This window comes from Oncorhynchus kisutch, linkage group LG9, assembly GCF_002021735.2.
Source record: "Oncorhynchus kisutch isolate 150728-3 linkage group LG9, Okis_V2, whole genome shotgun sequence".
Taxonomy (NCBI): domain Eukaryota; kingdom Metazoa; phylum Chordata; class Actinopteri; order Salmoniformes; family Salmonidae; genus Oncorhynchus; species Oncorhynchus kisutch.
In genome coordinates, this window is record NC_034182.2 from 14,907,893 (window position 1) to 14,923,034 (window position 15,142).

The 15,142-nt window shown below is 43.1% G+C and overlaps 1 protein-coding gene across 1 annotated transcript; it reads left to right on the top strand.

The window, feature by feature from the left end:
* Positions 1-1,955: 1,955 nt before the first annotated feature.
* LOC109896803 (interferon regulatory factor 5-like) lies at positions 1,956-13,003 on the top strand. Its single transcript, XM_020491161.2, has 9 exons — positions 1,956-2,345; positions 6,031-6,264; positions 9,735-9,921; positions 10,095-10,120; positions 10,231-10,258; positions 10,406-10,867; positions 11,401-11,790; positions 12,177-12,298; positions 12,378-13,003. Exons 2-9 carry the CDS (start codon positions 6,088-6,090, stop codon positions 12,546-12,548), a joined length of 1,563 nt encoding a protein of 520 aa, XP_020346750.1. The 5' UTR covers positions 1,956-2,345; positions 6,031-6,087; the 3' UTR covers positions 12,549-13,003.
* The last annotated feature ends 2,139 nt before the right edge of the window (positions 13,004-15,142 follow it).

Genomic DNA, 15,142 nt, shown 5'->3' on the forward strand with positions numbered 1-15,142 from the left:
AATTCATTAAAAATCCTACAATGTGATTTTCTGGATTCTTTTCTCTCATTTTGTCTGTCATAGTTTTAGCGTACCTATGATGAAAATTACAGGCCTCTCTCATCTTTTTAAGTGGGAGAACTTGCACAATTGGTGGCTGACTAAATATTTTTTTGCCCCACTGTATGTGTTAGTAGACTAGGGGCCTGAGGGCACACCCTTAATATGTTGTGAAATCTGTTGTGAATGTATTGTCATGTTTTTTTAAATGTATAATTGCCTTGATTTTGCTAGGAAGAGTAGCTGCTACCTTGGCAGCAGCTAATGGGGATCCATAATAGATACAAATGCATACTTACACACACACATTTGTGGAGGTTAAGATGTGTGTGTCCTGGTGAAAGGAGAGGAAAGTCATGTTTTTCTGAATGTTCTTCCTCAGAGGGAGCAGCATCAGAAGCAGCAGGATAGAGCCCTCGCACACTAACCCCTTCAGAGAGGAAAGAGGGTATGACACAGTCTGCCTCCTCACTTCCTACATGCACACACACACACAGGTTAGAGCCTTCAGATACATACCCTCTAACAAAGCACATCAGGAAACACTCACTCCACCACACCACACAGACACAGGTGCACACACACACACACACACACACACACACACAAATACATCTCATAAGATTCTCAGTGTAGACTTTTAAGCCTTTCTATGTGAAAATGATTACCATGTGTATGTCTGTATGTGCTCATCCATTCCTGTGTGTGTGTTATCTGTAGGAAGTGGACTAGCTGCTATGCCTATGGATGTTTGTCTCTACTGAACATGTGTAGGATGTGAGGGATTGTAAGGGAGAATGAAGATTCTACACACAGCGAGTCAAATACAAAGTCAATTTAGTTAATCTCATATTACACAGTGTCCCTGTCCCTCTCAAAAAACTGAGGGAAATATGTCATACTCTAGTACAGGTGTATTCATCTCTTAACCTATGAGGTCTGGAGCCTGCTGGTTTTCTGTTCTTCCTGATAATTCATTGCACCCACCTGGTGTCCCAGGTCTAAATCAGTCCCCTCATCAATCTACACACAATACCCCATAATGACAAAGCAAAAACAGGTTTTAGGACATTTTTGCAAATGTATTAAAAATAAAATACTGACACATTACATTTACATAAGTATTCAGACCCTTTGCTCAGTACTTTGTTGAAGCACCTTTGGCAGTGATTACAGCCTCGAGTCTTCTTGGGTATGACAATACAAGCCTGGCACACCTATATTTGGAGAGTTTCTCCCATTATTCTCTGCAGATCCTCTCAAGCTCTGTCAGGTTGGATGGGGAGCATCACTGCACGGCTGTTTTCAGATCTCTCCAGAGATGTAGGCATCAACATTGACAGTGGTGTAAAAAATACTTTAAAGTATGACTTTTGTCCGTTTTGGGGGGTATTTGTACTTTACTTTATATTTTTGAAACTTTTACATTTACTTCACTACATTCTTAAAGAAAGTAATGTACTTTTTACTCCAAACATTTTCCCTGAACCCCAAAAGTACTCGTTAAATGTTTAATTCACACACTTATCAAGAGAACATCCCTGGTCATTCCTACTGCCTCTGATCTGGTGGACTCACTAAATAAACACACATGCTTAATTTGTAAATGATGTGCTCCTGGCAATCTGTAAATACAAATAAATAAATAAATGCAATCTGGTTTGCCTACAATAAGGAATTAGAAATTATTTGTCATTTTACTTTTGATACTTGAAAATATTTTAGCAATTACATTTACTTTTGATACTTAAGTATATTAAAACCAAATACATTTAGACTTTTACTCAATAGTATTTTACTGGGTGACTTTCACTTTTACTTGGGTCGTTTTCTATAAAAGGTATCTTTACTTTTACTCAAGTATGACAATTGGGTACTTTTTACACCACTGAAAATAGATACATCTTACAACCACTAGGCTAGGACTAGGAGCCTGTCGAAAATGAAACAATGTTTTTCATATACTTCTGTCTACTTTAGAGCGCTGTCTATCAACGGCAGGGTGGCACCACTTTTGTTCATGTTTAACCTCAAATCATGTTTGGCCACTGTTTGTGGAAAGTTTTCTGAATAAGCCTTGGACTATCTGACCGTCATTTTCCCACACAGTCATTGAACTTGTGACGGTGTTGGGCAAGGTTTTTGTCAGTTCGTCTACCTAGTAAAAAGCTTACCTGTGACAGCGCGCATATTCTCTGCCTGGCCGGTTTCTGTTTGTGGAAGGAGGGATCCCTACAGTCAGCGTACTAGAACTCTTCGATACAAGGGAGCGAAATCATTTTGTGGAGAAGACCCATCGTTAAAAGGTGGGTGCCGCTTAATGTTGTACTTATTTCCTAAAACAACTATAGTAGCCGACTGAGCTTGTTTTCAGACCGATTAACTCATCTTTTGAAGATTGTGTACATACTCATGTCAGTGTCAGGCGGCCTATTTTTCCGTTTTTGTCGCTTTTTGTTCACTTTTTTTCTCAACCTGCCTTCTGCACACCCTGAATGAAATTTAGTAAACCTATTCCTGTTTTAAAACAATTTTCATTTAAACATACTATCTATGGAGTCTAGACAATAGAATCCAAACTTGTGCAATTGTTAAGTTCTTGAAACTAATGGGAAGTCCCCTTTTTATCCCCACCATGTCTCCACCAACATTGTGGTTACTCACAATACTAACCTAAATGACAGAGTGAAAAGAAGGAAGTTTGTACAAAATAAAAAATAATCCAAAATGTGCATCCTGTTTGCAATAAAGCACTAAAGTAAAACTGCGCAAACAAAATGAATGTCCTTGAATACAAAGTGTTATGTTTGGGGCAAATACAACACATTCCTGAGTACCACTCTTCATATTTTCAAGCATGGTGGTGGCTGGATTATGTTATGGGTATGCTTGTCATCGGCAAGGACTAGGCAGTTTTTGGGGGGTTATAAAAAGACCTGGAATAAAGCTAAGTACACGAAAAATCATAGAGGAAAACCTGCTTCAGTCTGCTCTCCAACAGACAGAGACAAATGCACCTTTCGGCAGCACAATAACCTAAAACACAAGGCCAAATATACACGGGTTGCTTATCAAGACAACATTGAATGTTCCTGGGAGAGACCTAGTTACAGTTTTGACTTAAATCGGCTTAAAAATCTATGGCAGGACTTGAAAATGATTGTCTAGCAATGATCAACAACAACTTGACAGAGCTTGAAATGTATGCGCAAATATTGTACAATCCAGGTGTGCAAAGCTCTAAGAGACGTACCCAGAAAGACTCACAGCTGCAATCGCTGCCAAAAGTGACTCTAACATGTATTGACTCGGGGGTTGAATACTTATGTAATCAAGATCTATTTGTGTTTTTTTATTCACTTAAAAAAAATATATATATATTTATTTTTTTACAAATGTTTGAGTTTTCCTTCCACTTTGACATTACAGTATTTTTTTGTAGATCGTTGAGAAAAAAAAGACTTAAATCCACAACAAAATGTGGAAAAAGAAAAGGGATGTGAATAATTTCTGAAGTGCTTTAAGGACCAGCAAAAGTGCATAGGGGCCTACCGGTATTTTTTTCATTTAATTTTTTACCTTTATTAAACTAGGCAAGTCAGTTAAGAACAAATTCTTATTTTCAATGACAGATTTATACCTTGTCAGCTCGGGGATTTGAACATGCAACCTTCCGGTTACTAGTCCAACGCTCTAACCACTAGGCTACCCTGCCACCCCAAAGTCAATTCATTATGTATTGCTGAAGTGCTTATAGTTGAATCCCATTGAGCTTTTACCCTGCCACCTGTTATTAACTCATTCCTTAAATTCAGTCAAACTCAATTTTCACCTCACCACCTCTGCTCACTGGGTGGGAGCCTATAGCATGACATGTTTTTCATTCACAATGTGTTGAATGAATAACTCAAAATAAATGTGTGGTTGTGAACTGCATCACAAGACATCTCAGATCACCTAGCGAGGGGTGTCATGCACCCCAAAAATCTAAAGGGGCACAATGTATGCAAGGATGGCTGGGGTGTGCTCCAGAGGGGGCCTAGTCCCCCCTGTCTGCAAGTTGGAGAATTTATCATTTTTCAAACACCTAAAACAGCATTGTCCTGCAATCTATAGAGCCATAATCATTATTCTTAATTCTTAAATCATTATTCTTAAAAAATAAAAATAAAATATATACACTATCCTGAGCTGCCTGTGTCCTCCTGACTGGTGTTTTTATTTATTTTAAGAAACTAAATGTGCTTCTCTGGATTTCTGGAAAAATCTGGGCAGAAGATTAAAAGGAATGTGAGTCTTATTCAATCAAATCAAATCAAATTTATTTATATAGCCCTTTGTACATCAGCTGATATCTCAAAGTGCTGTACAGAAACCCAGCCTAAAACCCCAAACAGCAAGCAATGCAGATGTAGAAGCACGGTGGCTAGGAAAAACGCCCTAGAAAGGCCAAAACCTAGGAAGAAACCTAGAGAGGAACCAGGCTATGTGGGGTGGCCAGTCCTCTTCTGGCTGTGCCGGGTGGAGATTATAACAGAACATGGCCAAGATGTTCAAATGTTCATAAGTGACCAGCATGGTCCAATAATGATAAGGCAGAACAGTTGAAACTGGAGCAGCAGCACGGCCAGGTGGACTGGGGACAGCAAGGAGTCATCATGTCATGTAGTCCTGAGGCATTCAATACATTTTGTAATTGCTTGCCTATCTAAATTCTTAACAACCTTGCCAGCAGGCATGCCAGCTAAGCTAGGTAGACAAGCTAGCTACTCTAATTTGATTGATAGCCTGAAATAACTTATTGGTAGCTAGTTATGAGGTTGGAAAATTGGAAACCCATCTGGACTATTTAAAGCCAAATATAAACGGGACAAATCTGAGGGGGCACATGGGCACCCTATGCACCCTATGGGCATGACGCCTCTGCACCCAGCTGTTGTTCTGTGTTACATACTCCTTAAAGTTACATTGCCTTTTTCAATGTGTGTGTGTGTGTGTGTGTGTGTGTGTGTGTGTGTGTGTGTGTGTGTGTGTGTGTGTGTGTTGGTTCAAGGGCTCAGAAGGACATGTGTGGTAGCCTTGGGAAGAGGACATATTCTATCCAGATGCATTAGTTTGTCTGTCTCAGCACGTCCAGAGGAAGATGCAAGCTGGCCTTGTATTTGCCTCTGATGTGCTCCTTGAGATGGAAGTTGGTCTTTGGCTGTAAAGGAGTTACCTGCATTCCTCTGTGTTCATATGATCCTCTGTGATCTCATACAATACACTTGTTTGACAGTGGACCCTGCATCTGTGCCCGGAGGCCCTAGGCTTGTTGTCATAGTATCAAATCCAACATTTTAGGATGACAAAAGCAAATTTGTACTGTCATGGAATGGCGTAAAGGATTAAGGAATAGTCTACAACTGTTACATGATGTGTATGTTAATTCACCAAAATCTATAATGTTGTTTTTATTGCCTTGGAACTGTTTTTGTTCTGTATCCTTCAGCCACAGAGCACTTTTTTTAGTTTTTCAGCAGATAATTTCATAAACAGGCCTGTTGCCATCATAAATAAAAACTGACTTGTTTACTACTCTCTCCACCCTCATACCTCTCTTTTCCCCACCCATCCTCTCTCTCCATTTTCCCCAGCCCTCTTACTGCAAATGGTAGGGAGTATCTTCTTTCAACCCTCCCCACATTACCCCCATTGCCTCATCACCCATCTGAACCATTACTCTTGTATCACGCAAAAAGACACTCCCTCAGTGCCCACTCTTTCCCCTACCCCCAGTGCCCCATCACCCATCTGAACCATTACTCTTGTATCACACAAAAAGACACTCCCTCAGTGCCCACTCTCTCCCCTACCCCCAGTGCCTCATCACCCATCTGAACCATTACTCTTGTATCACGCAAAAAGACACTCCCTCAGTGCCCACTCTCTCCCCTACCCCCAGTGCCCCATCATCCATCTTAACCATGACTTTTCCCTTCACCTTTCCAGCCTCTTCACTCACCCCATCTGAAGCCCATTTCTCCTCCCTGTGTGGTGCTCTGCCCCATGATGAGTGCGCAGCCTCGGAGGATCCGCCTAAAGCCCTGGCTGTTAGCCCAGGTGAACAGCGGGAGGTACCCCGGCCTGCAGTGGCTCAGCCCGGACCACCGGATCTTCCAGATCCCCTGGAGACACGCCACAAGACACCTGCCCACCTCTGAGGAAGAGAACACCATCTTCAAGGTGAGAGGGGGGTCCATGCTGAGAATGGCATGACAGATCTGAATACTTAGACTGTATGCCGTCGTTTGGATATCAAACGATCACAGTTTTGTCTTAGATCTACTTTTTCTTTGATCACTACTGGCAAGTCGAGGAACAGACATTTGTCAAAAGCTAAACCATTTTCAGAAGTGTTTAATCAAAACAGCACAGACATTATTCCCTTCAAGTAGCACGTTTCAAAAAAGTATTTCTAAGGAACTCTGCTACTAAACCCAGCAAAAAAAGAAACATCCTCTCACTGTCAACTGCGTTTATTTTCAGCGAACTTAACATGTGTAAAGATTTGTATGAACATAAGATTCAACAACTGCGACATAAACTGAACAAGTTCCACAGACATGTGACTAACAGAAATGGAATAATGTGTCCCTGAACCAAGGGAGGTGTCAAAATCAAAGATACTGACTGTTAAGTACTGCAGTGCATCTCCTCCTCATGGACTGCACCAGATTTGTCAGTTCTTTCTGTGAGATATTACCCCACTCTTCCACCAAGGCACCTGCAAGTTCCCGGACATTTCTGAGGGGAATGGCCCTAGCCCTCACCCTCCGATCCAACAAGTCCCAGACGTGCTCAATGGGATTGAGATCCGGGCTCTTCGCTGGCCATGGCAGATCACTGACATTCCTGTCTTGCAGGAAATCACGCACAGAACAAGCAGTATGGCTGGTGGCATTGTCATGCTGGATGAGCCTGCAGGAAGGGTACCACATGAGGGAGGAGGATGTCTTCCCTGTAACGCACAGCGTTGAGATTGCCTGCAATAACATCAAGCTCAGTCCGATGATGCTGTGACACACCGCCCCAGACCATAACGGACCCTCCACCTCCAAATCGATCCTGCTCCAGAGTACAGGCCTCGGTGTAACGCTCATTCCTTCGACGTTAAACGCGGACCTGCCTTACAACAGGCCTACAAGCCCTCAATCCAGCCTTTCTCAGCCTATTGTGGAAAGTCTGAGCACTCATGGAGGGGTTGTGTGTTCCTGGTGTAACTCGGACAGTTGTTGCCATCCTGTACGTGTCCCGCAGGTGTGATGTTCGGATGTACCGATCCTGTGCAGGTGTTGTTACACGTGGTCTGCCACTGCGAGGATGATCAGCTGTCCGTCCTGTCTCCCTGTAGCGCTGTCTTATGCGTCTCACAGTATGGCCAGTATTGCCCTCATCTGCAGTCCTCATGCCTCCTTGCAGCATGCCTAAGGCACGTTCGCGCAGATGAGCAGGTACCCTGGGCATCTTTCTTTTGGTGTTTTTCAGAGTCAGTAGAAAGGCCTCTTTAGTGTCTTAAGTTTTCATAACTGTGACCTTAATTGCCTACCATCTGTAAGCTGTTAGTGTCTTAACGACCATAGTGTCTTAACGACCGTTCCACAGGTGCATGTTCATTAATTGTTTATGGTTCATTGAACAAGCATGGGAAACGGTGTTTAAACACTGTGAAGGTCTGTGAAGTTATTTGGATTTTTACGAATTATCTTTGAAAGACAGGGCCCTGGAAAAGGGATCTTTCTTTTTTTGTTTGTCATCCACACACTTCCTTATCCCATTCAGCGATAAATGCATCAACTGTTTTAGTGAACTGAAAGAGCCTTAGTTTCATTTCCACTGCTTCTCTAGTGTCAAACCTTTCTGGGTGTTCCTGACCTCGTGTATAAGGATGTCCACATGATATCCACTGCACCAACAGCAGTAATTGCCTACTCCCTGCCTGCTTCTGGCTGGAGTCATTTCCTCATTAGCCATTACCTTGTTCTCCATTTACAGTGCATTCGGAAAATATTCAGACCCCTTTTTGCACATTTTATTACGTTACAGCTTTATTCTAAAATGTATTAAATACGTTTTTCCCTTATCAGTCTACACCAATACCCTATAATGACAAAGCAAACCGTTTTTTGACATTTTTGCAAATGTAGAAAAAAAAACTAGAAAAAAAAACACAGAAGTACCTTATTTACGTAAGTATTCAGACCTTTTGCTCTGAGACTCCGGTGTATCCTGGGAAGTGTACCAAAAAAATTATGCAGCATTGAAGGTGCACAAGTACACAGTGGCCATCATTCTTAAGTGGAAGAAGTTTGGAACCACCAAGACTCTAGGAAGAGCTGCCCGCCCGGCAAAACAGAGCAATCAGGGGAGAACGGCCTTAGTTCGAGGTGTGACCAAGAACCTGATGATCACTCTGACAGAGGTCTAGAGAGTTCCTTTGTGGAAATAGGAGAACCTTCCAAAATGACAACCATCACTGCAGCACTCCACCAATCTGGCCTTTACGGTAGAGTGGCCAGACAGAAGCCACTCCTCAGTAAAAGGCACATGATAGCCCGCTTGGAGTTTGCCAAAAGACACCTGAAGGACTCAGACCATGAGAAACAAGATTATCTGGCCTGAATGCCAAGCGTCACATCAGGAGGAAACCTGGCACTATTCCTGTGGTGAAGCATGGTGGTGGCAGCATCATGCTGTGGGGATGTTTTTCAGCGGCAGGGACTGGGAGACTAGTCAGGATCGAGGGAAAGCAGAACAGAGCAAAGTACAGAGAGATCCTTGATGAACCTGCTCCAGAGCAATCAGCACCTCAGACTGGAGTGACGGTTCAACTTCCAACAGGACAACAACCCTAAGCACACAGCCAAGACAACGCAGGAGTGGCTTCGGGACAAGTCTGTGAATGTCCTCAAGTGGCCCATCCAGAGCCTGGACTTGAACCCGATCGAACATCTCTGGAGAGACATGAAAATGGCTGTGCAGCGACGCTCCCCATCCAACCTGACAGAGCTTGAGTGGATCTGCAGAGAAAAATAGGAGAAACTCCCCAAATACAGGTGTGCCAAATACAGTAGTGTTATACCCAAGGAGACTTGAGGCTTTAATCTCTGCCAAAGGTGCTTCAAAAAAGTACTGAGTAAAGGGTCTGAATACTTATGTAAATGTGATATTTCTGCTACAATTTCTAAACACCTGTTTTTGGGTTGTCATTATGTGGTATTGTGTGTAGATTGATGAGGGGGGGGGACTATTTAGCCCATTTTAGAATAAGGCTGTAATGTAACAAAGTGTGGAAAAAGTCAAGGCGTCTGAATGCACCCTAGTTGTGACTAATGTGGTTGGTTAATGGCAGTGCAGTAACCCACCCATGACCCCTGTAAGCTTATGAAACAACAAGTTAAATACTCGGTAGTGGCCAACTTTTTACAGGCACATAATGCCGAAATTAAATAGTTTATTCATCATTTGTTCCAGGGCACTTCAATTAGCACTGCTACCCTTAATAATTGCCCCTTGGGGATGAATTTGATGGGGATGAATTTGATTTGAATTTAAATTATCCCTCAACCATTTGATTCCATCCAGATGTGACCCCTTCTCCCATTCATTAAAATGTAACCTCATTCTCCTCCTTGCCTACCCCTCTCTTCCCCCAGGCCTGGGCTCTGGAGACAGGGAAGTACCAGGAGGGTCTGGATGAGCCTGACCCTGCCAAGTGGAAGGCCAACCTGCGCTGTGCCCTCAACAAGAGCCGGGAGTTCAAACTGAAATACGACGGCACCAAGGAGACACCCGTCCAGCCCTACAAGATCTACGAGGTCTGTGACCAGCCCTGCAATGGAGGTAAGAGTGTGTTTAAGGAGTGTGTTTAAGCATGCAGGCTCATTGGCAGCTTTGCAAGTCTTATCTGATTGTCTGTCTTCAAATTTAAATGAGTCCAGATATGAATGTTTTGTGAAACTAATGAGATTTTCTCCCCCATGTTGATGGCATATTCCTTTTTGATTTGGTTTCAGACACAGTTGATGAAGATGAGGAGGAGGTAAGGTGTAGACAATCACTTTTCCATTATTTCAGAACAATGTGTTATCTCAAAACAATCTGAGAACAATACCCATTTTTTACACAAACATTAAATCTTGTCTTTTTCAGATGCCGAATATTGTTGGACTCTCCATTGGTAAGTGTATACTGTCAATACACCTTTGCTACTGAGCCATGGGTGAATTGGGCAGAAATTGCTTGAAAGGTTAACCGTTTGAAATGTGCCACTATTGACATTATGCGACGTCTTAAGTGTGTGTGTGTGTCCTCCTGTCTCTCCCAGACCCCAGAATTAGTGACCCACACAGTTTTCAGACATTCCCTACTGCACATAGGATAGACTTTCCCTTCAGCTCCGCTCTCAATGACAGATATGGCACCCCCCACCACACCCCTATGTACTCCAATCCCAACGGGAGCATTACCATGGCAGCGCATCTCCCTCAGCCAACCATGGCTCCCCCGGAGTTTTCTGCCGACGTTCCATTGGTGGTGAAGTTGGAACATGGGGTCTTTGTGCACCCTGGACCCGTAGGACCCTCCAACAGCCTGGGGATGGGTGGAGGGAGCATGCAGCCTCCTGTGGTCACCGAGATATCCCCCATGGTTCCTTCTGCTGCATCTGTGGCTCCGGTTGCCCCTAACCCAGGTGCCGACCCCATGGAGGCCATGTCAGGAGTCCAGAACCAGGAAGAAGGGCAGGCGGTGCCACCCTACAAATATGACCTGCTGAACAGCCTGCCATGTGAGTGGAATAGAACCTATAGGTCCATGCTGTGTTGAGAAGAATACTGCTTTATGTACAATGGCTTTACTTTCGCAGTCGGGGACTTCTGCAATAGTTCCTTGCATGTTATCCAAAAAAATCATTCATTGCAAATCCCCTACCATAAAAACAGGGTGTACAACTTTATTTGGTATTGCAATTCATTCACTCAAATTGACTCATTCGATGGATTATAGGCTATCGGGCATTAGTGTAGTAGTCTGCAATACCTGCCTGTCACACTCATCAAATGGAACACACCGGCAGCTGTCTGAAAGTGTGGGGGATGGTAAGACAGGTTCTGTCGTGAATTGGAATGGGCAAAATCGAGTTTTGCCCTTTTAATAGCTAAAGCGGTAATGTGTTATTCATTGATTTTAACCGCTATTCAGTCTTATGACAACTTGGTATCAGAATACTATTGGGCATGATTAGAAAGAGCTTTATTCAATGTTGACTTTTAGAAGTGCCCACAATTATTCTAACACTACATTATTTGACTCTGGTTTCAGTGACTGACCTAGACATGAAGTTCCAGTACCGGGGTCGCAAGATGGGCTCCCTGACGGTGAGTAACCACCAAGGCTGCCGGCTGTACTACGGCCACCTGGAGCCCACCCCGGAGCAGGTGGACCTGTTCGGCCCTGTCACCCTCAACCAAGTTCTCTTCCCTGGCTCGGCCGACATCCAGAACGAGAAGCAGCGGTTCTACACAGAGCACCTGCTGGATGTGATGGACCGAGGCCTGATCCTGGAGATCTGGGAGCAGGATATATACGCTATCAGGTTGTGTCAGTGCAAGGTGTTTTGGTCTGGGCCGGGCGTTGACGAGCAGGGGCCACCCAACCCTATGGAGAGGGAGAGGAAGTACAAAGTGTTCAGCCTCAATAACTTCCTGCACGGTGAGTCGGTCAATCCATTTTATTGCTGGGTATTTTAGTCATCTAAGGCACAAGTTTCATAATGTTTGAATCCCCATCTGATCCCTCAAAACACCCTATTTTTCGATTGAGATTCAATAATCACATAACACCAAATTATCCTGTCAGATGACAATGCTGGACTCCATTGCCATGATTTTTCAGTTAACTTGAGGCTGTCTGAGTTTCAATTGATCCCTGAATATTTCAGTCACATGCCCTTTCTGTGAGTAAGCTCTTGAGTAGTACTTATTGCTTGTACTGCTATTGTTGCACAGACCAGGCATCCAAATGGATTAGCTGTAGATCAGATATTACAGGAGATAACCTTTATTCCTCCCTCTCATGCACACACATACCAACAACAGGGCTCATCTTGTTCCAGAAGGGTGAAACTCCCACCCCACCACCGTTTGAGCTCTACTTCTGCTTTGGGGAGGACTGGCCAGATCAACAGAAACCCAAGGAGAAGAAGCTCATCGTTGTGCAGGTGAGCCGAAAGAATTGACCCCATACCCTTGACAGATCCAGTACACACACATGACATAACAGGGACCCTCCATGTCTAGGTGGTCCCCGTGGTGGCGCGGATCCTAACAGAGATGTTTTCCGGAGACCTGTCCTGGTCCACAGACAGCATCCGGCTGCAGATCTCCAACCCAGACCTGAAGGATCAGACGGTAGAACAGTTCAAGGAACTCCAGAGGCTTCTCCAGAGTCAGCATGGCCTGGGACCCTGAGTCAGGGGCCTCTTTCTGGGTCTTAAACAGGTCCTGGATAAATAACCTTATTCAACTGCCATTAATGTTTTGTGTGTTGGAATTATTAGCCTTCTTTCAACTCTGAGCCTCCCTCAATATAATCTTCATCCATACCATCCAGCCTAGAGCCCTGTATCTTAACTGGATCTTGGGCAGAACTACTTCTACATCATCAAAACCCAGACTGCTGTATCCTCAATGTGTTTAGTCTCTTAAATTATATTTTTTGAATTACAATAATTACCACTGCAGTATTTTTTTATATAGTTGTGGCAGATATTACTTAACTGTCACTAATTTCTATCCATTTTCCTTTCGAAACACTGTAACTGGCTCTGTCTGATGCTATGAGGCCAAAAATGTGACACACACAATGTGAAAAGTATTGTAATGTTATTTTTTATGAATACATTAATCAGCAAAGTGGTAATTTATTTCTTGACCAAAACAGACCATTTTGTACTCGAGTCAACTGTCAGAGGGTGTTTAAGTCAAGGCAAGGATGCAGTATCCACTGGTACTGTCGCTTCACACAGGCTCATCACCCTCAGATTCCATAGGCAATTCTAGAACATTGCGAAACGCTTACCTTCATTCAGTTAACAGCTGGAAGGGAACCTGTTTGACTTGAACACAGAGACCGGGTTGTACATTGTGGGCATGATCCAAACATGTACTTGGCAGTGAGGGTGAACCGGTCAGCAAATTACCCTCAGCTGTCACTCACCACCCTTCTATGGAGTTCTACACACATTCACTGGAAATTTGATGTGTGAATGGGCTCAAGGAAAAGTAGGGGCTTGTGTGTGGAAGTGTCTCTGGATATATTTCCACCGAGTTGCAGCTACACAGTAAGCTACTTAATGTCCAGACAAATGCATGCCATAGAAAACACCTATGGCACTCCAAATGCATAGTGTGTATGTGATGTCTGAGAGACTAGTGGCTCTGCAACAATCGGTCGACCTCTAGTCAAGGTGTTCTTTATGATTAACGCCGATACCGATGATTTTATTTGTAATAATGACAATTACAACAATACTGAATAATGCAAAGTGTTGAGGAAAGTAAAAGCGCAATATGTGCCATGTAAAAAAGCTAATGTTTAAGTTCCTTGCAACATGAGACTTAAATATTCCAAGGTAAGAGGTTGTAGTATTTATAGGACTATTTCCCTCTATACCATTTGTATTTCATATACCTTTGACTATTGGATGTTCTTATAGGCACTTTAGTATTGCCAGTGTAACAGTATAGCTTCCGCCCCTACCTGGGCTCGAACCAGGAACACAGACATACACCCCCGAAGCATCGCTCTGCAAGGGGAACAACTACTCCAAGTCTGAGCAAGTGACTTTTGAAACGCTATTAGTGCGCACCCTGCTAACTAGCTAGCCATTTCACATCGGTTACACCAGCCTAATCTCGGGAGTTGATAGGCTTGAAGCACAGTGAAGAGCTGCTGGCAAATGCACGAAAGTGCTGTTTGAATGAATGCTTACGAGCCTGCTGCTGCCTACCGCCGCTCAGTTAGACTAATCTATCAAATCATAGACTTAACATAACACACAAATACGAGCCTTTGGTCATTATGGTTGAATCCGGAAACTATCATTTTGAAAACAAAATGTTTATTTCAGTGAAATACGGAACCGTTCCGTATTTTATCAAACAGGTGGCATCCCTAAGTCTAAATATTGCTGTTACATTGTACAACCTTCAATGTTATGTCATAATTACGTAATATTCTAGCAAATTAGTTCGCAAAGAGCCAAGCGGCCCAAACTGTTGCATATACCCTGACTCTGCGTGCAATGAACGCAAGAGAAGTGACAATTTCACCTGGTTATTAATATTGCCTGCTAACCTGGATTTCTTTTGGCCAAATATGCAGGTTTAAAAATATATACTTCTGTGTATTAATTTAAAAAAAAGGCATTGATGTTTATGGTTAGGTACAGTCGTGCAACGATTGTGCTTTTTTCGCAAATGCGCTTTAGTTAAATCATCCGTTTCGCGAAGTTGGCTGTCTTTGTTACGAATAAAGCCTTCAAACAGTTTGCAACGAGCCAGGCGGCCCAAACTGCTGCATATACCCTGACTGTTGCAAGAGAAGTGACACAATTTACCAAGTTAAAAGAAATTCATGTTAGCAGGCAATATTAACTAAATATGCAGGTTTAAAAATATACTTGTGTATTGATTTTAAGAAAGGCATTGATGTTTATGGTTAGGTTCACATTGGAGCAACGACAGTCCTTTTGATTATATGCAACGCAGGAAACGCTAGATAAACTTGTAAATCAAGCATGTGTAGTTAACTAGTGGTTATGATTGATTGTTTTTTTTAATAAGATACGTTTAATGCTAGCTAGCAACTTATATTGGCTTCTTACTGAATTCACGTAACAGGCAGGCTCCTCGTGGAGTGCAATGAGAGGCAGGTGGTTAGAGCGTTGGACTAGTTAACTGTAAGGTTGCAAGATTGAATCCCTGAACTGACAAAGTAAAAATCTGTCGTTCTGCCCCTGAACAAGGCAGTTAAACCCACCGTTCCTAGGCAGTCATTGAAA